Here is a 27,031-nt window from a genome sequence, read left to right on the forward strand (position 1 = left end):
AACAATGTTTAGATATTCATTTCTAAACCAAATTATTCGTTGCCTAATTTTTGTACAGCAATTGTAATGCCCATTTTCGTACAAAATTGCCCATCTTCAAACAAGCGTGAAAAATGACCAACCTCGTACAACGGGTCAATTTCGTACGGAACATCCTCTTGACGGCGATTCAACATGGGCGAGTGAATGTTACCATAGCCCTGGGTTAACCCAAGCCATGTGAGGGAAATTGGGGAGATGGCTTCATGTGTGGGCCGTTGGATGTTGCCGGGAGTTGTCTAGTAGAGCGCGGCCTCAATTGAGTCTGCGTAGCTCAAAATGAGCATTAAATACTCTACGACTCTCCATCTAAGCCATGGCCCCTCCTGGAAATAATAGACAGGGTATATCCCTCAATAATAGTGAGGCTAACTAGCCATGTAAAATATGCACATCTATCTATCTATCTATCCTTGTGCTTGTGGTAAACCTAGCTAGCTAGTTCATCAGCTCGCTAGCAGCTATGCAAACTAAAGCAATAAAATGGGAGCTAAAAACAAAAGTACAGTGACAATTATTAAATAATACTTGGAGTGTGGATGTTTTACAGTCAGTCTACTTCGTGCATACAGAGCAACGCTGCAGGTTGTTGATTTTGTCCAGTAGTACAGAACAGCAGAGCACCGTGTAGAAGAGCGTAAACTGTGAGGGGCGGCCGATTTACAGACACCGCCCCTGTGTTAATTACAACTACCCGAGAAACGCCATGTATTTTGTGAAACAAGTCTGACAAAAAAAAAGTCACAACTACATCGATACATTGCTTTCTATCACGGGATTGCACTTAATCATCGAAGTTCGAGTGTTGATGACGAATTGTGAAGTTCGAGCGTGAAATTGTGGACACGGTTCGGCATTAGAATCCCGCTAAGTTGTTGTTTTTGTAGTTGAATAGAGATAACATTAACTAACATAAATTAAATTCCCAGTGTTGTATCGAACAACAGGTCTCTTTGGTAACGGCGTCTTCGGTATCATTCACAACATCATTCCTGATCGTTCTACTCCCTCAAATGCAAATAATTACCAACCTGTATATTCTGCATATTCAAATTTTCTTTGTAGAGGAAAATGTTAACTGATGGGAGATCCAAAACCCATTACCTTTTACATCTAGTCTTGCATCGTCTGTTGCGTTTGCAGTACTTTTTTCTTAGCACACTCTAGCCTAGCGGAACTTTTTCAACAGGTCCGCGATCCCTTACATTTGCATCACGATGCGAAGAAAGTGAAAGTCACGAGAGGATCAAACATGGCGTCGAATATGGAGGGAAAAAACGAGCATTTAGCAGATGTTAGTTTGCATTCGCTTTGTACGACCCTTTCAAAAAAGTTTGATGGCATTAAAAAGGATAATAAACAATTAATTAGTGAAGATTTAAGAGATCTGTCAAGATTGTTATTTTATGGTGCAAAAGCTGAGAGTTTACACGGAAGCTTTGCAATAAATATGCTTCTGTTTTTAAAGCACGTTCTTTCATTTAGTGATGTACGCTGTCTTCAAAGTGGCATAAATTTTAAAAACAAACTCCTTATTTTGCTTTCTCTCAAGTTAATGTACATTTCAAGACAAGATTCGATGGTATTATCCGATTTTAAAGGGAAATATTTTTTTCAATTCTTATTGCATACAGCTCTAAGAACTGTGAAAATTAATGCCAATTTTGTGAAGAATGTTGTTTTCCAAGGTATTTCTGGTTTTGATAAAAGCTCTGGAATACCTAAAGTATCAGTTTTGCTATTATCACCAGTGCTGTGTTGCATTGAAAGCTGGGATTGTGAGTGTGCAGGGGAAATATCACAGAAGATATGTCAGTGGTTACTTCTGCACTGGAAGCAGGTAGCATCAGTTCCTGGAAAGAAGTCATTTTTTAATGCTAGAAATCTTCCCATGGTAATACTTTTGATTCTAAATGCCCAGCATACTGTAAAAAGACAAAATTGAGTCAGGAAGTTGGTGTAAAAGCATCAACCAAACAAATTCTCAGATCCGGGTTATCGACATTAGATTTTAAAAGATAAAACTACCGATGATTATTAGGATTTTTATATTTTAAAGTTTTTAAACTCTATAAGACTTTGACTATAAAAATTTAAATGTTTGGCTGTGTTCTGGTGTAAGTAGAAATAAGTAATAATTCTTTTCTCTTTCATTTTGTACGGAAACAACTGGCAAAAAAATAAATTACCCAATCAGACTCTTTTCGCAGAGTGTATGAAGTACACATTGCCACTAGAAAATCTTTTTTTCTGTTCTGTTCCTGTCCATTCCTTTCTCCACAAATTTTTTAGGGTGAAAAACATCCATTACAGAGGTGTGGGGACTGTGCTGATTTATTTTCTACTCACTCTGCGTATCTTCCCGCTTTGTATTTACTCAAAACAATCAAAACAAATGGCTGCAACTTTGGATTTTTTTATTTTTTGGGAATTTTTTTTACCTAATTAATGGACAGACTCATTTTCATAATTAGAAGTGACACTAATTAAACATTTGTGAGATTTGATATTCAAAATTGCCCTAATAATCTAATAAACGTCTGCAACATCTATTTAATTTTTGAATTTTGTTTTGGGTATTTATTTAAGGGGCATTTTTAATACTTCTGGTAATATTTCTCTATGAAACAACTGTAATATCATGGGTGAATGGGGTAAAACTAACTAAGTATGTACTATATATAAAACAAAAGATACAATAAATAAGATGCATAGATAAGAAATATATTTTTTCATACATATGGAAATTCTATGTTGGTAGAAAAAGATATTAAGACATTGAGACATTGAAATATTGGACTAACAAGTCTTCTGCACCATACTACAATACTACAGACAGTAACTATGGTCTTCATACTTATTTGCATGATATATTCTTGAATATATATGCTTTTTTATGTTATTAAAAAAACAATTTATTTTATAAAAAAAATAAATATATTGCAAGGAAGGGTACTAGGAAAGGGTGGTTTTCATGATTTAGACAATTTCAAACATTTCACGACTATCAACTAATCAAATTTTTGTTTATTTCAAAGAACGCTTTTATTATTTACCCTTGGAAAATAAGGTAAGGAAAAGTTTTCACTGAAAAATTATGCCCCTAACAGTGTCAGCAATAATAATATTTGGTTAATAAAATATAAATTATAGCTTTGCCAATTTACTAATATAATATCAAAAAATTAGCCAAACAAATCTCTAAAAAAATTATTACTTAAATCTCTAAAATTATTTATCTTTTTCACTAAATTGAACTTCAACGAAGATGAAAAAAAATTATTATGTATTATTATGTTAAATTTACAAGCTGCATTACAGAGGTATGTTGGTATGGTCTGTTAAATGCTAAAAAATGGCACAAATTTTACAATTTTTTGTTGACGTCAGCTTTTCAGCATAGAAATTTGTAAAAATGGGATGCAAAAGAGGGTGAAAAAAAATATTTGTTTTTTAGAATGGTATGTAAAGTCTTTAGTATTACCATTTGCTGTTAAGATACTTCTTGTTGCAGTAGCTAAAAACTCAAACTTAAGCAATTTTTGTGTAACTATCATACCAGTAATCTTTTATCACATATGTATTAAACTCGAAATTTCGAGCAATAACAATCTACCTTACCATAAAACAATGGGGAATAAAACTAATTTAGCAACGACAAAGAAAAATAAGCAATGGCTTACAATAGATTAGATTTTGTAATTTCAGACTTAAATCGCCAGTTTCGCCATAATTTGTACAAATAAGGTAGAAATTTACATTATTTTTATTATTTTTATTATGTGACAATCGTTAAAAATAATCTAAATATGCAAGGTTGGATTAAGAGTGAAAATTAAAAGAATTTTGTATTTAAAAAGTTCGGCATTTTTTTAGGCTCCTGCAATTACAGAAATTGATGGCTCAACATCAAGAGACATCTTTACAGTGTTGAATGTCAGTCAAAGTTATGGAACAGACTTCTTACTGAATGTATTTAGTTTTTCTATCCTTAAATGTTGGATTAACTTCGTAAATTATCAAAACGACATTGCTGAATGTCTGACAAGTCAACTGAGCAAGTTAATGATGTCATCAGAACCAAAGTCTCAATCAGGCAGTCCAATATCAATAGGTGGTAGCAAATTCTATGATGATGTGTCATCTGGGAGTGATTCTGCGCCCTCGCTGTCATCATCTATTTCATCTATACACAGCTTTATGTATGTAGATAATTTGTCAAACGACCAGCTTGAAGTAAAACGAATTACAGATTCAAGACCCCAAACACCTTTTCGCAAACAAAGTCAAGCAGCTGATACAATATCCATGACATCAGACATCCTCTCCAATGCGTCCAATCTTAAAAACATTTCTATAAGATATTGTCTACGTGTGATAAGTCAATCTGAACGGTCACCTCGCCGAGATTCTAATCGCAAAATCGTTACGGCCAGTGTCATAGAGAGCATCGAAATACTAGACATGTTATGTACAGAAGATTCAGGGAGTATGCAAAAGGTTTTTGTTGAAATCAAGAGATTGCATCAAAGGATTGAGAATAATCCGTTTAATGCGCGCAGAGTCTTCGTAGCATTGCTGCAGTTCTTTATTCATCATTATGAAGATATGTTGTTACAAATTGATGATTATCTTGAAATTTATTTTCAGGGAGTGTTGACATTCTTTTCTAATCAACCTGCTGCTTTTGAATTGTTGAATCTATGTCTAAAAAATAAAGAGTTTTTTAAAGAAAAAACCACAGCTTTGTTTAAGTACTTTCCAAATATTTTAAAAGTTGTAGCCTGGTGGCCAGTTTCTTTTGTAGAGGAAGCATGTGAATTAATTCAGATATTTGTAAACAAATCCAACTTATCAGAGGTTTTTCACACCATTTTGGATCTGCCATGTTTGACAGCACTACTGTACCTTCAACAAGAAAACATATTGGATGATACGGCTAAGTTGGAGGAAATGCTAGGAATTCCAATCAAAAGTTATTACCAAGCTATGTGGTCGTTTGTCTTCAGAGATGTATCAGGTCATGCAGACACCATTGATAAATTATCAGAATTGCATGTGACCCTAAAAGCTCTGGAAAATAACATGAGGGTAAAATACACTTCTGATATCGTTCCGTCGTTGTTGTTAAGTTTTTTCGAAGCTGTTGATAAATTGAATGATATTGGAGTGTTGAGGAATTTATTTCCAATCATTTTAGAAAGAACATTCCAAATCTTTCCCAACACTGATTACGTTTACGAAATACATGAATTGTTTTCCGACGAAGTGAAAACTATAACAAGATCGGCACCTGATATTCTCGGCACGTATCACGAAGAGACGTTGACATTTATCTCTCAAGCTGCAGCAAGTGATACGTTTTTAACGTCGTTGATAACAAGTGTAATATGGAGTGTGGGAGAGAGCGGAGCAAAGAGTTCGTGTACTTCCCTGCAAGTTAATATGTTGTATAATAACATTGAAACCTTTTTACTTGAAGTGTGCAACAAAATTGGAAGGGATGACCATTTTATGTCATCATCTGAAGTGGTGTCCAGTCTTATTTCGACACTGTCAAAACTGGCGTCATTTTCACAAGAATGGATTCCGAGGGCGGTCATGTGTTTGAACAAAACATCGACGTCTATTTATCTGAATAATGCGCATAGTGAGTTTTCATATGTAGCTGCTTATGCAAAAGAGCTAGTCAATGTGTTGCAGAAACCGAAAGTTGCACCGGCGATTTTTTGTAATGAACAAAAGATGTTGCCCTGGCACAAAGATGCTGACTCGTCGTTTCTTTTAAAAGTTCATGTGTTGTCTAGATACACTACGGACGGTGTATGACTTTAATACTATTTTTGTGTGGTTGTTTGTTTGAAAGTTAAACAGGTTCTGTTTGCCTCTCATTTGATCTTTGATCTCCATAGGTTAATTTTTTTATGTCTTCCAAATTATTTTTTTGCTGAATTTTTAATAATTTTCTCTAATTTCTTTTTTTTTGGAGAAAAAAACAAGCATGGGTAAATATCTTCCAAGGTAAAAATCTTTACAGAGTCATTTATTGTGGTTTTGCAAAACCTATAGCTAAATTAGTGTATTAGTATTAATTTTAATTCATTGAATCACAAGAGAGAGTCAAAAAATTTTAGCGAGAATTAGATTTTGCGGAGATTTTTCCTTTTCGCGAGATGCTTTAGTTGCAACTTTTGTCTTTTGCGTTCCATTTGCGAAATTAAATTCTTTTAAATCTTTTCAAGCAGACAATTAATTTTCGCGAACTAGTCGTTAGCCTTTGAAAAATCAGATTTGTCCATCGTGAATAAGCCAGTCTTCACGTTTTTACTCAGCGTACATATTTTGGGTATTGCTATTTCGTGAATCCTTAACACAAGTAATTTTTACACGTATTAAAGTTCTTACAAATCTGGACGAAACTGAGAAAAGAATGGTGACAACGAAAAAATTAACAAGGAAAGAACAACCTGTCGCTTAATACGTAGTTTATAAGAAAATGCGAATACGGCACTGCTTTATTTTGCGCAAAGAGAAAAATGAAATATTAGAAACAAGACTGAAAGTTCAGCTTGATTATTATTGCAAAATGCTGATCTATTTAGGTGTTGTGATCTTCAATTCGTTTCGGTGCTTTTCACATCTTGTACATATGTAAACTTTTATGTATATTTTCACAATGAATATGTTTTAATAAATTGTAAAAATTATATTACTCACAAGTCCCTGTATCAAGAGCAGTTTCTAAGCAAAGAGCAATGAGGATAAGAACATGGTTAATATTCAAACCAGCATCCAAAATATGCCATATCAAAAATAGAATATAAAATTATAACAAAGGGTCTACATATCTTTCAAGTCTTAATGTCTCTTTGCAAGTATTCGCACTAAATTTCCAAAGAGACAGAAAGATATAGTAAATAATAAAGACAGTTAACGCTTTGGTCACGTTTACAACAATTATATTTAAAATTAAAGCCAAGAAACATGTATAAAATACTTTCGTTTTCCAACCAGGACCTCTGGTTTTGTTAGGTTTTTGTTGAATAGGCCTGAACAAGCAAAAAAAAAACCTACCGCATTGGAGTTGTTTCTTTGACAAGAACAAAAACACACGACGAAAAATCATGGCGACATCAAATTGTTAGTTTTTACACGTGCTAGTATTCTTGCCGTTGCGTCTAAAGCGGAAAGTTGAGAAATAATGCAACTTCGGTACTGTACAAAACTGCCGCTACAAATGCTTTGGTGCAATGACGTTTGTTATGATAATTAAAACTTTTCGACGTTTAGACGGCGTTCAGTGTCAAAAAGAGACAAGAAGGGAACAAGGTTGAGATTATTGACTTCAGTTTTCGTGTTTTAATTTGCAAGTAGATATATTTTCTGCGTATTATTTACGCAGCTTGGTAATGTAGACTAGACAGTATAAGTTACTGGCTTCGTTCCCATAACAGTGCATTTTCTTTTTAATCTCGGCACGTCGAAAAATAATACGGCCGACGGGGGAGATGTGAAGGGTTCCTCGAAACTATCGACCACGTAACCTTGATAATAAACATTAAACAGGCGAATAAATATAATTTTGAATGTTTTGTGCAAATACTAAAAACAAAATCTTCCGATTTTTATTTTATTTTAAAGATTCGTTTAATCCAACCTCGTTTCCAGGGTTTTCTTTGTAGTTGTTGTTGCTAAATTTACCTACCCCTTCGTAATAACGGATCACGGTGCAGGGGACCCCGGCACGACTAGAATAATTTTTACTCTAAACCCGTATTAAATCTTAATCAAGCAAAAGTAATGTTTACTTCCCGAATAAGTGACCTAGACAAATTATCGCATGTAAGACTAGTTTAACATGCAATAATGCAGAAAAAATGTTTGGAAACGAGATTGTTAAACGTTTCCCGCGAATATTTGTCAGACGAGAAGAAAACTTATTTACAATAGAAAGACACGAATCTTGGAATGAGGTTGTCACGAAATACTATCTGCTTATTCGTCTGCATCTATTAAATGCAGAATACAAGACGAAAAGTTCAGAATTTTGCTTAAAGCCCTGTAATGAGTTTGCCTACATTACATTTATGTGGGCGGAACTTTACACAGGTGAAAAAATCTTAAAATACGAAAAACTTCCCGATTTAGGTATCAAGCTGTCTTCATTTGAGCAACGCATGCTAAGAAAGCAATGAAACGCGGGCTACATGATAGAACTTCTAAGTAGTTGTGGTCTAAAATCTAATCATTTTTATATTTTAGACTACTCGCTCAGTTATCGTAAAGAATTTGCATGAAATCAAAACTGCAGTCACACACGGTAAACCTCCCAACGCGATACCACCGAACGGATTATACGATTCGAAACCTGTCTTCAAGACGTTCTCACCTGAGCTTAACTTAGTGTAAAGACTGTATTTGGGCCGTACTGTAATGATTTAGCACAGCTAGTTATCACGAAGACATTAAGTTGACAGCAATGAACAGATTTCCCTCTGTTATTAATATTTATGCCTACTACAAGCTAATTCCAGCTGGTGGGTAATCAAGTCAAACTGTTTGTCTTTAGTTTCTCTTAAAAGCTTTTTTTTTATTAAAATGCATTTTTAGATGTTCGAAAATCAACAACTACGACAACAACTACGACATACATGACAACGCCGACGTCACAAACGGACACATCAAGCACAGCCTATTCGTCAATCATGGCAATGCGGAATAAAAACACAAGACAGTTCACAACCAAAGGAGACATTATTACTATAAAGGAAAGTCTTTCTACGACACGTCCGTTAACGGGAAATCTATGTCAACAAAAAATACCGAAACGACAGATATCGCTACCACACCATTCAACAACAAATGTGGTGACGGCATTTTTGTGACAACAAATGGATCAATAATGTACACACAAAAAAATCAAAATAAAAACAGGTGTGGGCGTTGTCATTGGAAACTTACTCTTCCACGACGACAGATAATCAAACTTTATTTCAATGTATTCAACTTTGATCCGAAGTTGTATAGCTGCGTTGATTCAACTGTGACGGCAACTGTTGGAGAGTCGGTTGTCGGAATATTTTGTAGTCAAATAACGCCGATTAATCAAGAAATCGTCGTTAAAACAGACCATATACGTATTGACGCATCGATTTTTTGGAAAACAAAAAATAATGACGGTTTTGAGATTATCTATGAACTCGTGTAGCAAATAACGAATGTTTAACACGAAATAGAGAGTGAATAATTAAAGAAGTTTTTTGTGCAACAAAAATTCTCGAACGCGATGCCACTATCCATTTCGAAAGTAAAAACATGCGGCAGGTTGTAAAGTTAAAATTGGGGTAAAAATGGTTTCAAAATTGAGGTGAATTGCAGAGGCCAATTCTGTAGTAGAAAATACGCGAAAATACGTCGCGAAACATCTCAACACGACTGATTCGCAAAATAAGCCTTCGCGAAAATTAATCAAATTAGGGTAGCAATTCTTAAACACTACAATGGATAAAAAACGTAAATAGACAGTCATTAAAATGTAAAAAAAAATCTGTTATTTGTGTGATTGATACTTTCGTGGGATCAAACCAAATTGAGCGACTTTTTTATGGTTTCCATTAACTGTTTTCTGATAAAATCTTCCACACCTATTATAAAAATAAAATATATTGAGAGAGGATAAACTGTCAACTTTATTTTGGAACAACTTTCCACTGTATGTACTTGTGCAGTTCTAAACTCCATGCTTCGCTGTCAAAGTTTGACATGTCAATATTTGTCAAAATATTTGTCAGGAGTTAAATTTTACGGTTAACCTCCATACGTGGAATGGAATTGATTTTCAAAATGGATGTGAACAACCAATCACCCTTTGACAGTTAACGAGAAGGCTTTGTATTTAAAGTTTGTGCTGATGTCGACGTACGGTGAACTTCCGCTGACCGCTAATACACGATTCGAATGTTCGTTGACCTCCAAAGAAAATATCGACTTTGGTGACGTCGGAAACTTTGTTCTCAGTTCTCCATTTATAGACCACTTAAAAACGTTTGGTTCCGTACCCGCAGTGAGTATAAAATCGTCTTCGAATTTAATAACTTGTGCGCAAGACTTTGGCGTTGAGAGAACAGCTGTGGCGGTTTTTGAACGTAAATGCCAAACAGATGAATGGGCGGCCCCGCCACAAACCTGAAAAAAACAAATCGATAAAAAATCACTACGCCAGTTCTTAAATTTTTCTGTGTATACTAAACAGCTCCTTTCTTGGATCCTGTCCATTCACATGGATCGCGATTTACAAATACACTCTAATGTTTGCACCGAATTGTAACCTAAAACTTGTACATTCACGCGCAAAGCATTTTTACATGTAGTACATAATTAAGTATAGCCGCAAATATTAATAGGTGCGTACAAAATCCAAGAGAGAAGCTGTTACAACAAAATCAACTGACCAGCCAATCTTCCGTCTTATCTGTAGCGATGCAGCTAACCCATTTGCCCACACTGCTACGTGACGTCATGCTCAATTCATTGGGAGCAATCTGCTCTACAGACATGCATGAACGCATATCCCAAAATTTAACCAATCCGTCTTCACCTGCACTGATAATTTGATTTGTTTTTGATAAAAATTCAACACAGTGTATGTAATCCTCGTGTCCTCTCAATGTATGTTTTAAATCACCGGTATTGAGGTCCCACACATAAACATTATTATCTCCACAACCAACTATAAGAGAGTCCGTCGATGGATCCACAACAAGACTGTTCGCTTCAGGAGTTTCAAATGGACTGGATGATGGTGGTGTAAAGGTCCATTTAGGAGTCGGTTTCTGAAATACAGATACACATTTTCAAACACAAACTCTCATAACATGTTTCTAAAGTTTTTTCTTTTAGGGTTTTGAAATAGTATTAACACGTTATATATTCACACAAAAAACGACTGTCGCACATTGTTGTGTAATTGGTTCATTTGCGGCTTGTCGTTATAGCGATTGCAGCAGATCGAATCCGACTCACTTCCACACAGTATGTTTGCGACGCACACTCACTGCCACACAGTATGTTTGCGACGCACAAAGTAGTAGGGCTTTAATTATGTCATACAGTTAAACTCATGTAATTCAAAAAATCATTTAAATCGAACAGATTCTTTGATCCTCTGGTCGTAGATTCCATCATGTATTTCAGATATTGTATCATTATCATCGCAAAAAAAGTTGATCAGACAATTGAAGGCCTAAATAGGTTAAATCCTTGTTCACAACTGTTTTGAAGAATCCTCGGCTGTTGAAAGTCTTGAACAAAGTCAATTAAAGAAGATTCGACAGAATAAATCAATTTTCTTTTTTCTAAAAAAATAATTCCATGTAAAGTAAATTATTGAAAAATATGTTTCTTACAAAAATAACTTCTACCCCTACCTTTTGCTTGTTACACCGCAGAAAACACCTTTTTTTATTTAAGACACGAACTCTTATAATTCAAAAACTCATAATCTGAACAAATTTTGAGATCCCCAGATGATTCAAATTACATGAGTTTAACTGTAAATACTGATCACAATCGTCCGTCCATGATCGGATTTCCGATCAGTGCGAACATTCTCAGTAGAAAATGATTGTACTGAAAGCTAAGGTAAAAAAATTGTTATTAACAGCCATCTTCCGCAAACTTAAACCTGAAATATATTTACTTCGGTATACCTTTTGATGCAGAATGTCCTTCCATAACCAACCGTGTATTTTTGTTGAGCCCCCACTTATTAAATAGCGTTCTGTAGAAGCAAAACAATAGATTGAATTTTCATGAGCTTGAAAGATGTTTAGAGGAAGTTTACAATCAATTGCAATATCCACTGTCAATGCTTGAGTTATATTGAACACAGAAATTTTTCCATACATATCTGCAGTCACCAAGTAATTTCCACATGGTGAAAATTTTTCTGCAAATATTGTTGTATAGAAATCTCTGCGTGTAAGAGTGGTCATTCCGAACAGAGATTACCCGTATACGCTTTTTTTTACCTAAATAAAAAAAAAAAGCATTAATAACTTTTTAGTTTCCTTATATTAACCCTGACAACGCGAGTTTAAGAAACACAACAAAACTGTGACAAAACTAATACTCAGTGCATATTTGTGAAAATTAGAATTCCGTAATCGTGAGCCTCGCTATCACGCACATTGCGTAATAACAAGGTTTGGAAATAAAATTCTGAGTAACCATTGTAAGTATTCGATTAATCTTTCAATTTTTTTCCCAACTTTCTGTTGTTTACGCAATATGCACGAGACTTCAAGGTTCAAGGTGATGTAGTGGTAAACAAAATAGTGTCATGGTGTGTTGCCAGGAAACCTTGCTTTAGGAAAAACATGAACTTGAAAGTGAAAGTGTTCATTCACTTTTGCCCAAACAAAATTGGCTTGACAATTGCCTAGATAATCAAAGTATAATTATAGCATGAAACAATTGTTCTTGTCTGAAGACGTTTATTGCAGTTTATGCATAGCTACTTTGTCCTTGCATCCTGCAAACAAAATCGTCAAGCTGGTTGACAGTTACATCAGAGATAAAGTCCCAGCAATAAAATTTGTATTAAGTAGAATTTCCATACTTCAAGATGATATCTAATTGTACTCCTAGGTTAGCAGCCTTTAAACGCACCAAAATTTCCCTGAGCAAATCTTAAAGCAAAAAACTTTATGCTCCAGAAGTCTGTAATGTAAGGCCTCCAAGGGAACAGCTTGAAATGATGCAATGATGGTGCCAATCACATTAGCACAGAAACAGATGATTGGTGAGGATGCAAACAAAAGCTGCTCACATAAATCAGCTATGCGTTCAGGAGTAAATGCAACGCTAAGCTGAAAGCAAGACGATACTGTCACATTTATATTTTCCTGGCAAGCTGCACAATGATTCCCCCCAACAGAAAGGGAGCATATATATATATATATATGCCACATATAGGTATTCATTACACCTCAGGAAATGAAACTTTATCTTAGTATAACTTATCTTTGTAAAATTTATAACAGCAGGACCAAAACCAAAAGGCATGACAATAAATTTATAAAATATTTGGCGAAACTTAAACACAAAAAACTCTTGGTAATTTGAATAAACTGGTATACTGGTCTGATCTTTTAGTATACTGGTATACTTGGTATACTGATCTTTTAGATCAATACTCGCCATTTAAAAAAGTTATATTTAACCAAATCCAATTTCTTTTAAATTCAGTATCTTGTAGATAAGTAATTTGCAGTATTACCAGTTAAGCTGGTAATACTGCGCTTGGAAATCATTAACCTTTGCAGTCAAATTATTAAATCTACTGTTTTGAAACTTATGTTTTCCCCTGTGATTGTATGTGTACCTTCTGAAAAAGTTAGAAATCATCTTCTGAGAACTTTTTGGCAACAGCCTTCATGTTTGTGGGCATGCTGGGAATTAGACTGTTTTGCCTAAACTGATCTAAGTGCTGGTTAGATTAACCAACAAGACACAGAGAATCCTTAGCAATGGTAAAAAGATTACCAGGATCTACCTTTATTCAGGAAGTAGAATAGTTGGCTTAAATTAACACGTCAGCAACTTTAACACTACTTCTTAGGAGAAAAACACTGTGTAAAACCAGATATATATAACTAGTCTGAAAGAATTGATGCTCTAGCTATCTAGGTTCACGTTTGGTCTGTGAAAGAATTCCACTAGAAAAGAAATAAACTTTTAAGAAGATTATGTGGTCTTGAGCTTAACTCTCATGCATATTGCATAAACGCAGAAGGTTGGGAAAAAAATATGATATACTGTTTTTATGTATCTCCTCTTAGCCAATCACTAAAATATTTTTTGTGCTAATAATAAGAAGGGTTATGCTGAATTGAATATAATTAAAGAAATATAGTGAATAAAAGGTTAAATAGACAGAGGTTTTGTTTGTTTATAAACAGGACGGCCGGATTATGTATGCATGGTCCAATTGTTTTTTTGCCCTGATTATATGTCGTGGTGACGAGATTATGAACGCTGATATAATAGCCGGCTAAGGCAGGCTGTGATTGGCATTTTCCTCAAACTTTTGTGAATAAACCATTGACAAATAATTGTCACATGTCAATTTTATCTGCAAGATAACGCACCATTGAAAACTCGGCATAGTGAAGGAAAAAAGTCTTAACGTAATTTTTCTCTGCATAAAACACCATTTAAACTAGCTAGATTTTGCAGATGGGTGGGTTTGTTTTTATTTTTCGCAGGAATTGAATCCTGGGAATGACCTAAATTATTCGTTTTGCGGAAAAAGCCAGTCAGCCCTGATTATGTTCGTTCTATAATAAGTGAGAAATAATACAAAAATGTTTTACATAAGCCGGCCCGCCCAGATTATGTTCGTTCTATAAGTCTCAAATACTATTAGACTGTCGTACACAAGTCTGCCTGCCCCAATCAGGTTTGTTTTTTAAGCAACAAATGATATAAGACTGTAGTACATAAGTCGGTCTGTGCTGATTATGTTGCCCTGATTATGTATTTTCTGCCCCGTTTTTAACTGGGGCAGAACGAACAGCTAGCAGCAGCTACACATAAACCTGGCTGCCTGGAGACCTTTGGTCTTGGATTTCGATTAAGATGGAACGTTGCCATGACAGGATCCGAAAGTTGGATAATTGTGTACCATTAGCATAAAACAAGTCACTAAAGAATTTGTTATGGCAACAAACAATAAAGAAGAATCTCCTCAAATCTTTTCCAAATCTGGGCCCACGAGCACAGCAAGGACCCCAACCACTGTAAACATACTCGTGCCACTGCCACACAAATAAGTGTTTGTCTCGCTAACATCTTGATCTGCTGAAGAAATATGTGGGACATCGAGAGAACATTATTAGATAGGCATGAAAGTCTGTGCAAATATAAGCAAAATATCCGCATCAAGTGTCAAGTCATACTTTTGATTTGTCTCCAGTCTGGTGTTGTGTTGGTTCTGGTTTAGTATTTTTAAAATTTTTTCACATTCATATTGTTTTAGACAGAAGCTAGCTAGCTATGTTGTATTTTTACCTGGTTTCTCTAGCTAGACATCTGGCTGGCTTCCTAAAATTTGATTTTTATTAGCAATGAATGACATCTAAATATAGCTAGGCTAGTTTACTTCTTATATTAATAACCTCTGAAGGTCACTATAAGTTGGCAGGTTAGAACAACCCCGAAAAAAATAGAAGTAGTCTGATTCAACAAAGCTCTCAAACATTAACTTAACACCCCTTTCTTCATCATATTTTGCTATAGATAGATAAGTTTAAATGAAATGTGTATGTTTTTATGGGATTCTTGAATGAATGAAGGAAGGAAGGAATGAATGACATATATTTCAGAATGCAAATCCCAAGAAAAAAAGTGGTGTGAAAGTGATTGTGAACAATAGTAATTATAGGTATATATAAATTAAACATAATTAGACAAGAATGTATGCTTCATTAGAAATTTAACTCTATGCAAGGGGAGATTAAAAAATCTTATTTCAGGTAAGGCATTCTGACAACTAGACCATGATAGGACACTTTGACGCCTAATGGATTTCAAACCAAACGCAGAAGTACGAAGCACGCAAATTTATAAGGCCTAGGCTGTTAGCACGAGTAATATGAGAGTGAGAGAAGTCAATTTAAAAGGTACCAATTAAAGGAACAGTTGTTGTGAAATAAATTATAAATAAATAATAAATTTTGCAGTTTCACAGTATCTGTAAATTTAAGGATGCCTAAATCCTTATAATATTGGTTTGCATTTGTTCTATGATTGGCAAAATTGGGTTCACTTGTAAACTTATGAACTGACCCTAGACTTGGGAGCAATAATTTAGATTTGAGTGGAAAAGAGCATTACAAAATGGCAGAAGAACATCCATGCGCAGAAAAATTTAGAAAAATCGACAGGAAAAAAATGTATATAGCCTTTCTTGTACTGTGACTATACTAGCATCTTTTCACTGATATATGATCTAAATCTAAACTACATACAAGCTTTATATATTTTAATTTCAAGCTTAAGAGATGCCTCTAGCTGAAAATAGTTCTGATCAAATGCCTGCATTATTTTGCCTGTCGATTTGGGTATTATAAACAACACGAGTCACAATGAAAGTTGTCTATAGTAATTTACCTGTCCAATACATCCACAGCCGTGAGATTTTTTTTCAGTTTTCAATGATTCTCAATTTTCTGCAAGGCTGTTTGACAGCTATGATATGGAATATCTCTGCTTCACTCTGTCTTCAATAATGTCACCCACAAGGAATTTAAAACAAAATTAAAACAGCCTCTAAAGGAGTTTTCAAGCACAAAAAAAGTGTAAAATTACATGGATACATACAAATTTGGCTTTTAAATTGCAGTTTTGTTTCTTTTGATTTTTTTAAAATATTTGCTGTGGCAAAAGGAAGAAAAATTTATACTTTTCAGCTGCAAAAGATTTTGCTTCAAACTTTCTATTAATCAGAATGCAATAATCAGTGTTATTTTTAAACTATTACCAGAAACAATTTAAGTGCTTACCTTCAGTATATATCTGTATTATAATACCTGTATGCCTTCCCACGCAAAATGGTACCGCACGTAGCAAGACGCCAAAAAGGAAATAAGAGGGACAGGCTAATTTGTGAATTATTCCACAGGCCATCAGCTACTTTAAATTCCCTACATTTAATTGTTTTTTGTTGAAATCAAAAATATATTTTGCAGGTACTTCACTGCTGAATTTTTGGTTTAGCCTGGCACAAACCATTAAAATGTATCATATTTATTTTCTTTATTTAAAGGCGATAAAATATTAAATACAGATGTGTTTTGTTAAAAACAAGTAAAAATCACCAACCTAAATTCTCTTTGATAACATCTTACGCTGTTTTAAGAAACCAATTAGAATGCTTCCAACGTGCCCTGAGCTGATATTTTTGTGATGTGTCGTAAATTCCCGAAAACAGATAAGGAATTATATTCTGCTGGTTTTGCTGAAATCCTGTGACGGTTGATTTAAATAAAAGGTTTTAGAAGTAATTATGTTCGGTTTTGTAGTATCCCCATCATTGTTTCACACATTGTGTGATTAAAATATAAAAAATAGACTCTATATGTAACATGCCTTGTGATGGTTTGTTGTTTCAGTGAAGGACTTGTTTTATTTTTATTTATTTTTAGATTCAAATAATGATATTTTTAGAAGTATGGTTTTTCATATTCTGCTGAAGCTTCTCATCAGTTCATGGCTTGCGACTGTAGTAATGAGCGCCAGTGAATGTTCAAAATGTCTTGGTATGTTTTGTGGGCGAATAAATACAGAAAATATGACTGACTGTACCTTAAACTGTAGAGCATGTCCCAGGGGCTACCGAACAGATGGATATATTTGTCAAAAATGCAATCAAACTTTCGAGTTGTATGATTGGTTATTTTTAGGATTTATGGCATTATGTGTTACAGTGTTGCATTTTTACGCCATTGATGCATTTCATTCTAGTCATCGAAGAGTCTGGTTTTTGCATGCATCAGCATTGCTGGAATGTGTTACTTCGTTTATGTCTATGGTGCTATTGTTCGAACCAATAGGTTCTTTTCAATTATATAAATGTGGTGTCAAATCAATAAAAGACTGGTATACAGTTTTCTTCAACCCAAAACCAATGTATTTATCCACAATACATTGCACACAAGAAGCTGTGTATCCACTGTTTACCTCAGTTTTTATTTATTTGCTGTTTTCCTTTATAACTATGATAATATTACGTGGTATCCTACTTCGTATCATATTTCAAAACCTTGGACGATCACCTTTATATGCTGGTTTGTATATCATTCCAATCGTTGGAACTGTACACACATGTTTTTCTGGCGTTATCTATTACATTTTTCCATACCTAGCTTTATTTTTGTCAGCTGTTGGTGTTGCAGTATTTCTTAGTATGTTGGACGGAAATTATTATCAAAAGGTTCGTAAACCAAGACATGTGGGCGTATTAGTATGTTACTGTATTGCACATGCATATGGTATTATATCCATTACAGAATTCGAGTTACCCATCCGAGATGGGACTGTGTTATTATTAGTTTTTTTGCCATTTTGTTTTTATTCAATAACTAGACCTTTCACAGATGCTGATAACTTTAAGATATAGTTGGTATATATTTAAAAATTTAGTTATTTTTGAAATTCTTTTTTATACTGTAAATTTTTTTGGTTATGTTTTTAAAAGTATTTTCACAACACAGGATACAGAAAAGTTATTCAACTGCTAAATCATCTCAAAACAAACATTGGCCCAAAATGATAACAATCAAAAATGTGTGCTATTTTTTCTTCAGAGTGTCTTCGAAAGGTATACATTTAATTAAGGAATGTTTGTATTACCATGGTAAAATTCTATTCTATGCCACAAGAATTTTATACAATTTAGAATAAAAATTCAGGGTTTATAAAACAAGGTACTTTTACTCCATTTTCTCGTCAAAGTCAGGCTACACAAGTTAAAAGCAGTCAGGAAAACATCCCATATGATAAACCACATTCTACCTAACTTGTTTGCCTGCCCAAAAAATCTATATAATAATAGGAAAACTGTGTGCAAATCTTAACCATGCCACATGTATGTATGTAATTCTATGACGATACAAATAATGTCACCAATAATATGTTCTGAAATAATTTTTTTAGTCTATATTAATGATTTAGATTATTTTAAATACCATTGCATTAAAACAGTTAGTTGAAACGTTGCAAGTTCTTTAATCAGAAAAATTTGTGGAAAGAAAGACCTTTTTATGTCTGTTGTACAAGTCCCCTGAAAAAATTAAACCGGTTTTGTTTAAAAATTCGTTTTTAGTTTTTGGGGCGATTCAATATGAGCGATTAAATGTTATTATAGCCCCAGGGTTAACCTCGGCTGTCTGAGGGAAATTTGGAAGATAGCACACTGTCTGGGTCTTGTTGCAGGGAGTTGTCTCATAGAGCGCAGACCCTAATTGGGTCTGCTGCGTAGCCTAAAACGAGCATTAAATACTCTAGGACTCCCCATCTAAGCCATGGCTCCTCCTGGAAGTAATATACAGGGTATATCCCTCGACTAGACTCGAGACTAGCCATGTAGAATATGCAAATTGTCTAAGAGTTCGCGATAAGAAATTTTACTTTTGCTTGACAAGCGCGAAAACATTCAAATTTCCTATTTCGTTAAGTTAGTATCATGCGAATTTTCACATGACGAATTGTGTATGGTGAACACTGGATTTACAAGTTCGGAGTTTTTTGTTAGTGTTTCACGAGAACAAGGAATGAGCGCTGAAAGAAAACTATTGCATTGATTCTTCAGAAGTTTGCTAAAATTTGCGCTATTGGCTAGATTTTGATTGATTGAATATTACCTTAAAATGACTCTAGACAAAAAATACAAACTGTTTCTACTTTTTCGCAGAAAAAAATGTTTTAAAGTTGAATCATAAGGTTGCGCATTCTCAGATACTCTTAATGTAGGTTCTTGCATTGTTTAAACTGTCGTTCAATCGTTCTAATGCATTAAACTTCGTGCGAATAATGTAACTGTCTGTGAGTACCATCACTATTATACAGGATTTGAAATGGTAACCTTAGATAAGATAATAAAATCTTTTACGTGTCATCGTTGAAAATAGATTCTTGAACTGTCAGCTCTCGTACGGTATGGCATTAAAAACACAATATGCGCATGCGCAAAATATATACAGAAGTGAAATAAAACTAATGCATAAAACGGTACAGGGTTCTTGCGGCTAAACTAGGAAAGGATAGAGAAAGAGAACAACAAATACAGGGTTGCCTAGTCTCCTAAAAACTACAGTAGACTCCCGGTTAATTCGAACCTGCACTTATTCGAGTAATTCGGTTATTCGAAGTGAGATGGCGTTCCCCTTGGATCTGCTTACCCAACTCAGGCAAAAACACTCTCGGTTATTCGAACTTCAGTTATTCGAATAATTCGGTTATTCGAAGTGATTTTTATTCCCCTTGGGGCCAATTATAGGCTAAGTCACCCTCAGTTATTCGAATTTTTCTTATTGGGAGATCGTCGAGTGAGAACATTGATTTTCTGCGATTAAAACACTTTTTTTCTTCAAAAAATCAGGTTTCAATATTCATGGCTATTTACACTCTTCAAGCAATTTCTTCAAAAGTTCAATATTCTCCTTCGGTCCAGAGAATTGAAGCAAACAGGGGATCCTCAATCCCTTATCATCTCCAAAGTTAGTTCTTTTCCCTGTCACTTTTACTTTGCAAGTACACAACATCTCTGACTTCAGAAAGTAAAATATCATTTTGGCAAATTTTCCTGTTTTTCCTTTAGGCAAATGACCAACAATATCTCCTTTTTTGCAGACCGCCACTGCATATTTGTCTATGTCGTTTGTTGGTTCCATTTTAGCTTCTAGGACTTCACCAATAACAGCGTTCCATTTCTTTTGATACTCATGATATCCCATAACGGTTGAGTTGCTCTCATAATACTTGATAAGAATGATTTCTATCGGCTGTGTTTCGTTGATTATCATTAAAACAAGATCCATTGTAATTTTCACTTCTTCGTCCTAATTGTGGTGTGACTGCTTTGTTGTTGTGTTGTTTCGTTTCGTTTTATAACATTCGAACGGATCATTTAAAATTCGAACGTTTCCTTTGATTTTCAAACGTTTCATCTAATTTTCGAACGCTTCGAAAGCTCGATTAAAAAACAAGTGGGCGGATGTAAACAAACTTGTTGACGGTTGACGGTTAAAGATGGCGGACGTCTCCAATGCCGATTGATCGGAACAAAGTAAATGATCCGTCATGCAAGTTTCAATTAAGTGTCAAAACGCGAAGAATTAATTGAAGTAACGACGAAACATCATTTTCACAGTTTATTGGATAAAAATGGTTAAAAGAGGTCATAAGCAACCATCGTCATCGAATTCAAGAATTGATAGTGTTGAGCAGAGTCAAGAGACTTTTCCGTGTATGAAATGTCACCGAAAGTTTAAAACATATAGAGGTTTGGTAAGGCACTTGAAGTATTGTTAAGTGTTGACACAGAACATTGCACAAACACAACAGGATACAAATCAACAACGTAACGTTCCCGAAGACGCAACTTCATCTCAACATCATTTTGCTGATGCTCCAGAGAAGTTTTATTGGAGTAATGTTAAAGGAAGTGAAGCAGTCAATGACATCGAGGAATGTTACAGCAGAATTGTTTATTGGAAACGAAACTTGTTTATGCTGCCTAATGAAAACGCAGGTAAATCCTACGTACGTGAGACCACAAGATTGCTCAATGCGTGGATTGAAAACACACCTTTAAGAGCTATAGCATTAAAAGCTATACATATCATGCCTGCTCTGCTGCTGCAAAAACCATCACAAGCATCGAAATCTAAGGAGCACGTAGAAGCATTAAACAGACGTCTAGCACAATGGTTTAAAGGAGATTTTATGAGCTTAATGGATGAGGCACAGACGATTCAAAGCCGACTACCTAAAGTAATAAAAAAGCAAGATATTGCAGTTATTTCAAGGAAGTTCCGGAACCATATGCAAAAAGGAGATGTTCATAAAGCGATTAATGTGGTGACGAACAATATGTCTGGAGGAATACTTCCTTTGAATGACGAAACTCTTGAAATGCTAAAACAAAAACATCCTGAAGGAAGTGAATCATACGAAGACACGCTGATACAAGGTCCGATCAAATCAGTTAATGCCGTTGTATATGACGTCATTGACGAAGACATGATAATGCGAGCAGCGAAGACAACAAAAGGCGGCTCCGGACCATCTGGAATGGATGCGAATGGATGGATCAAAATCATAGCGTCTAGAGTTTATGGCGACACTGGAACAGATTTACGGAAAGCGATAGCTAAGTTTGCAAGAAGACTTTGCCATGAAGAAGTAAACGATAATTCTTTAGAGGCGTATTTAGGATGTCGTCTTGTGCCTTTAGACAAGAACCCTGGTCTTAGACCTATCGGAGTAGGATAGGTTTTTAGACGCATTATTGGAAAAGCCGTGATGTACGCATCAAAGAATGATGTTATTGAATCTTGTTCAAAAATTCAAATGTGCTCCGGTCATGAATCTGGGTGCGAAGCTGCTATACATGCAATGAAAGATGCATACTCTAGTGAAGAAGCCGAATGTGTCTTATTAGTTGATGCTGCGAATGCCTTCAATAGCTTGAACCGTAGTGCAACACTTCATAATACCAAGATCATTTGCCCGATTCTAGCAACATACATCAACAACTGCTACATAAAGCCTGCGAGACTTTTTGTGATTGGTGGAACTGAATTGAGTTCAAGAGAAGGTACCACTCAAGGCGACCCGTTGGGGATGGCCATTTACGCAATAGGACTCACACCATTACTTGATAGAATGAAAAACATTGCTGATATTGATATGAAATTGGTAGCTTTTGCTGATGACTTAACAGCTGTTGGAAATTTTTCCACCATTCGGAAATGGTGGGACGAGCTCATTGTGGAAGGCCCAAAATTTGGTTACCAACCACAGCCAAAGAAATCATGGCTAATTGTGAAAGATAAGAACATTGAAGGAGCAAAAACACACTTCAAAGAAACAAATATCCAAATTACATGTACAGGAGAACGACATCTCGGAGCAGTTATTGGCAGTGAGACTTTTCGAAAAGAGTACGTTGAAGACATTGTCGCGAAATGGGTGAAAGAAATCACACTAATTTCAGAAATAGCTGCTATCGAACCACAAGCAGCTTATACATGCTATGTTAGTGGATATCAACATCGCTTCACATACTATTTACGGACCATCCCAGAAATATCATCATTACTGCGACCAGTGGAAAGTGTAATAAGACACCAACTGTTGCCGGCTATTACTGGTGGTCATATTGTAAACGAGGTAGAGAGGGAGCTAATGTCCTTGCCACCACGTCTCGGGGGTCTAGGAATAAAAATCCTTGAGAATGTTTCTGACACAGAATACGAGAATTCTCGGAAAATGACGACGGAGCTCGTAAATATTCTTCTCAGACAAAATGAAAATGCGAACGAGATCAGCAAAACGAAAAGCCAAATAAAGTCTGAGAGAAATAAAAGCCATCAAAACATTCTGCAAGGACTATTGTCACAAATGGATGAAAGTGCTAAGAGGCAGAACGAAGCAAATCAGGAAATAGGTGCGTCAAAATGGTTGACGACTCTGCCAATAAAGGAGAGTGGTTACTACCTCACAAAGGAGCAGTTTTTCGACGCATTGAGAATTCGATATAACTGGGAATTACCCAGGTTACCATTTGAATGTGCATGTGGCTCAAAGTTTGATCTTGCTCATGCGTTATCCTGCAAAAAGGGTGGGTTTGTCACACAACGTCATAACGAAGTTCGTGATATAACTGCTCAGCTTTTGAAAGAAGTGTGTAAAGACGTACGAATTGAACCGATGCTTGCTCCACTACAAAACGAACGCTTTGACCGGAAAAGTGCGATCACATCCAATGAAGCTCGATTAGATGTTAGCGCACTTGGTTTTTGGATTCCTGGCCAACGGGTATTCTGCGATGTCAGGGTCTTTGACCTTAACGCCCAGAGGTATAGGAACACAGAAATCAAACGTTGCTATGAAAGAAATGAGCAAGAAAAGAAAAGGTTATACAACGAAAGGGTTTTGCAGGTTGAAAATAGTTCTTTTACACCTTTGGTGTTTTCTACACACGGTGGGTTAGGAAGAGAATGCAAGAGATTCTATCAACGTCTTGCTGAGTTGATAACAGATAAACGTGGTATACCAACGTCTATCGCTACGACGTTTGTCAGAACGAAAATTTGCTTTTCGTTACTCCGATCGACATTGCTATGCCTGCGTGGATCAAGATCATTGCGGCGGGATGTTAACATATCTGATATCGACATGTCTTTGACCAACACACTATCGGAAATAAGGGAATTCCGATAGCCGAAATAGCATTATATATTATATATTTTGAGCGGCGGTCTCTCGCTATAGAAATAGACCAAAACAAAATTATATAAAATAACGTATGTTTGAATTTTCAAGGTATCAAGCCGAATAAACGGATGATACTATGTAATTTTATAATTTCTAAATATAATATAATGTAAACAAACTTTTTAAAGGCTCTTCAAATCCACATTAAAGATGGCAACCGCTCAGACAACGTCAAGAAAGAAAACTGTTCTGACGATCAAAGAAAAATATCTTGCTTTGAAAGAGCTTGAAAAAGAAGGAACAACTAAAAAGTCTATTGCTAAAAAGTATGGTGTCCCACCTAACACACTTTCATACTGGGTTAAGAATAAAAGTGACATTTTTACCAAGTATGAATCAGGCCAGTATGGAGTTAAAAGACCAAAGCTTTCTTCCGGAAAATACGATAACATTGATAAAGCAGTTTACAAGTGGTTCGTTAATGCTCGTGAAAGAACTGTGCCGATTAGTGGTCAAATCATTCGAGAAAAAGCATTGGATTTTGCAAAGCAATTCAACGAACCTGATTTTAAAGCTTCAGAAGGCTGGCTAGACAGATGGAAGTACAGACAAAACATCATTTACAGAATTATTTCTGGAGAGGAAAAGTCTTGTACACCAGGGATGACAGCAAGCTGGGAAGAAACACACCTGCCAACCATTTTGTCACACTATGATTTACAAGACATTTTCAATGCTGATGAATTCGGCTTGTTCTACCAGATGCTTCCAACAAATACCTATCATGCCAAAGGTGAAAGATGTGCTGGTGAAAAGTTCAGCAAAGTTCGTTTGACAGGACTTGCAGCAGGAAATGCCCTAGGTGAAAAGTTGCCCATGTTCGTTATCGGAAAATCGGTTACACCGCGCTGTTTCAAAGGAGTCAGAAGTCTTCCCTGTCAGTACAAAGCTCAAAAGAAGGCCTGGATGGATTCTAAAATCTTTACCGATTATGTGAAAAAACTCGATGTTAAATTTGAAACTGCGGGTCGAAAGATTGTCTTGATAATTGACAATTGCCCAGCTCATCCAGAAGTCACTGGTCTTAAAGCAGTAGAATTAGTTTTTCTACCACCAAATACAACGTCTAAGACCCAGCCCATGGATCAAGGTGTAATCCGAGCATTGAAGGCATATTACCGGTCAAATCTTGTGAAACGTCAAATAAAGTTCATTGACGGCGGTAAAGAGGTCCCTAAAATTAACATTCTTGAAGGGATGCAAATCTTGGTCAAATCATGGGACGCTGTTTCAAAAGACACCGTTAAAAACTGCTTTAAGAAGCAGGCATCTCAAAAGAAGCACAGATCACGAGTCTCAATGATGCTGATGACCCATTTAAATCTCCTTCTGACAGCATAAGCGAGTTGAAAAAAAGAGAAGTTGACGGCGACATCTTTAACGCAGATGATTTTGTGGATATTGATTTTGAGGTATGCACGAGTAAATCAATTGAATTGACTGATGAGGAAATCGTGGAAATCGTACTTAATGAGGACAAAGATCAAAACGCGCCGAATCTCGAAGATGACGATGATGATGAAATTGAGGCACATGACATCCCCCCGAAGAAGCCAAAGCAGTCAGAGTTGGAAGAGGCCTTAGAATTGTTGGAAAGATGGTCTTTGTTTGACGAGAATGGTCTTGAAATCAGAAAGCAGTTAAACATGATAACACGTACATGTCAAAAACACTACATCGATAGTAAAAAACAATGTAGCATTAAAGATTTTTTTAAGAGTTGAACTCCTTGTATTTACTAGATACATTTTCTTTATAACTTTCATATTTTAAAACCTGTTAACAATTTGTTCAAATTTATTCTTTCTTCAAAAAGTAAAAATTCTTTGTGTTTACACGCTCAACTGAACCACAATGCCTCAATTACTTAAGAAAAGTCCATCCCATTAAGGTTAAGTTGAAAATCTGGCGGGAAAACGAATTTTTCAGTTATTCGAACTCCCGGTTATTCGAAGTAAATTCTTATCCCCCTTGAGGCTTCGAATAACCGGGAGTCTACTGTACTCCAAAATTGCTACTTTTTGAAAATATCTCCTCAATTCTTCTCAATTAGTCTTGAGAACAAAAGAAAAGTTTTGATTACACGTGCATAAAATTTATTAAATAGGCCAATAATAAAATCGTTGTGGTGTAGAGTTTCATATGCTCATAATTAAATTATTCTCTTATTTGGCCATCCTGTCTTTTCTCTTCTATTGTTCCAATTTATTTGCTCTCAATTGAATTAAAACTTCATTATTTTATAACATATGTCTTTTGTAGTGGAAATAATGTCAAAAGCTAAATAAATAATCCAGGTTTCCAGATATATGGTTGCAGATTTTAAGCCTTAGGATTTTTGACAACGTTTGGATCTGTTTTAATGAGTTTTTTGTCATGGTCTGAAGATTTTGCTAGTTGGCCAAAGCTATCAAGATTCTGCTGATCCTATCACACGGCTCAAATGGAACGTAACTTTAGTACTCTTTTAAAACTTCTAGTGAAAAATCAGAATAGGGAAGGCTTGATAGTTCAGATAGTCACCCATGACCACACAAAATTCCACAACCATCAATCATTTAATATGGAAATTACTTTAAAGGAAGAAATTTTCGCGGAAGAAATTTTCGCGATTTCGCGAATTTTGGCCAAAATCGCGAAAATAAAGTCCCGCGAAAAAAATCAAAAGAGGTCGTTCGCGAAAATAAATTCCCGCGAAATTTTCAAGTATGCTTGATTCGCGAAAATAAATTCCCGCGAAAAAAATTTTTTTGCAACATAACAAATACCTTATTGGGGAAAAGTTTGAGAAAAATGTGCAAGGTTTTATTTATGGCACTTCTCACTCTAAAAAATGAAAGCATTAGGAAGTAATAACGTAAACAGTTTTTCGATATCTTTTAAAAATTTTCTTTTTGTTTTGTTTAATCTATTACTGGCCAAATGACGA

The 27,031-nt window shown here is 35.3% G+C and overlaps 5 protein-coding genes across 5 annotated transcripts; 4 read left to right on the plus strand and 1 right to left on the minus strand.

Moving 5' to 3' along the window:
- Positions 1 to 807: 807 nt before the first annotated feature.
- LOC130636245 (AP-5 complex subunit zeta-1-like) lies at positions 808 to 6,988 on the plus strand. The gene is made up of 2 exons (XM_057445901.1): positions 808 to 1,933; positions 3,916 to 6,988. Exons 1-2 carry the CDS (start codon positions 1,292 to 1,294, stop codon positions 5,866 to 5,868), a joined length of 2,595 nt encoding a protein of 864 aa, XP_057301884.1. The 5' UTR covers positions 808 to 1,291; the 3' UTR covers positions 5,869 to 6,988.
- A 1,060-nt stretch (positions 6,989 to 8,048) lies between these two features.
- Positions 8,049 to 9,326, plus strand: LOC130636254 (uncharacterized). Its single transcript, XM_057445911.1, has 2 exons — positions 8,049 to 8,576; positions 8,650 to 9,326. Exons 1-2 carry the CDS (start codon positions 8,519 to 8,521, stop codon positions 8,922 to 8,924), a joined length of 333 nt encoding a protein of 110 aa, XP_057301894.1. The 5' UTR covers positions 8,049 to 8,518; the 3' UTR covers positions 8,925 to 9,326.
- Positions 9,327 to 9,449: 123 nt separating this feature from the next.
- Positions 9,450 to 13,324, minus strand: LOC130636251 (THO complex subunit 6 homolog). The gene is made up of 3 exons (XM_057445909.1): positions 11,748 to 13,324; positions 10,491 to 10,871; positions 9,450 to 10,224 (listed from the first exon to the last, which is right to left on the minus strand). Exons 1-3 carry the CDS (start codon positions 12,030 to 12,032, stop codon positions 9,901 to 9,903), a joined length of 990 nt encoding a protein of 329 aa, XP_057301892.1. The 5' UTR covers positions 12,033 to 13,324; the 3' UTR covers positions 9,450 to 9,900.
- A 3,585-nt stretch (positions 13,325 to 16,909) lies between these two features.
- On the plus strand, positions 16,910 to 18,854 carry LOC130636252 (JNK1/MAPK8-associated membrane protein-like). The gene has a single exon (XM_057445910.1). The coding sequence runs from the start codon at positions 17,273 to 17,275 to the stop codon at positions 18,218 to 18,220; it is 948 nt and encodes a 315-aa protein (XP_057301893.1). The 5' UTR covers positions 16,910 to 17,272; the 3' UTR covers positions 18,221 to 18,854.
- Positions 18,855 to 24,252: 5,398 nt separating this feature from the next.
- LOC130636948 (tigger transposable element-derived protein 4-like) lies at positions 24,253 to 26,573 on the plus strand. The gene is made up of 3 exons (XM_057446799.1): positions 24,253 to 25,264; positions 25,363 to 25,785; positions 26,500 to 26,573. Exons 1-3 carry the CDS (start codon positions 24,253 to 24,255, stop codon positions 26,571 to 26,573), a joined length of 1,509 nt encoding a protein of 502 aa, XP_057302782.1.
- The last annotated feature ends 458 nt before the right edge of the window (positions 26,574 to 27,031 follow it).

This window comes from Hydractinia symbiolongicarpus, chromosome 3, assembly GCF_029227915.1.
Source record: "Hydractinia symbiolongicarpus strain clone_291-10 chromosome 3, HSymV2.1, whole genome shotgun sequence".
In the NCBI taxonomy this organism is placed as follows: Eukaryota; Metazoa; Cnidaria; class Hydrozoa; order Anthoathecata; family Hydractiniidae; genus Hydractinia; species Hydractinia symbiolongicarpus.

What these genes read in the sequence shown, in the direction of transcription:
- LOC130636245 (XM_057445901.1), top strand. Translation starts at nt 1,292, where the DNA reads ATGGCGTCGAATATGGAGGGAAAAAACGAGCATTTAGCAGATGTTAGT. An exon ending in ATGCTAGAAATCTTCCCATG is followed by an intron (nt 1,934 to 3,915) that starts GTAATACTTTTG and finishes GCATTTTTTTAG; the next exon opens with GCTCCTGCAATTACAGAAAT.
- LOC130636254 (XM_057445911.1), top strand. Translation starts at nt 8,519, where the DNA reads ATGAACAGATTTCCCTCTGTTATTAATATTTATGCCTACTACAAGCTA. An exon ending in CTACAAGCTAATTCCAGCTG is followed by an intron (nt 8,577 to 8,649) that starts GTGGGTAATCAA and finishes ATGCATTTTTAG; the next exon opens with ATGTTCGAAAATCAACAACT.
- LOC130636251 (XM_057445909.1), bottom strand. Translation starts at nt 12,032, where the DNA reads ATGACCACTCTTACACGCAGAGATTTCTATACAACAATATTTGCAGAA. An exon ending in AGGACATTCTGCATCAAAAG is followed by an intron (nt 10,872 to 11,747) that starts GTATACCGAAGT and finishes TCTGTATTTCAG; the next exon opens with AAACCGACTCCTAAATGGAC. An exon ending in ATAAGACGGAAGATTGGCTG is followed by an intron (nt 10,225 to 10,490) that starts GTCAGTTGATTT and finishes TGTTTTTTTCAG; the next exon opens with GTTTGTGGCGGGGCCGCCCA.
- LOC130636252 (XM_057445910.1), top strand. Translation starts at nt 17,273, where the DNA reads ATGGTTTTTCATATTCTGCTGAAGCTTCTCATCAGTTCATGGCTTGCG.
- LOC130636948 (XM_057446799.1), top strand. Translation starts at nt 24,253, where the DNA reads ATGGCAACCGCTCAGACAACGTCAAGAAAGAAAACTGTTCTGACGATC. An exon ending in AATAAAGTTCATTGACGGCG is followed by an intron (nt 25,265 to 25,362) that starts GTAAAGAGGTCC and finishes AACTGCTTTAAG; the next exon opens with AAGCAGGCATCTCAAAAGAA. An exon ending in TCAAAAACACTACATCGATA is followed by an intron (nt 25,786 to 26,499) that starts GTAAAAAACAAT and finishes AGATTTTGCTAG; the next exon opens with TTGGCCAAAGCTATCAAGAT.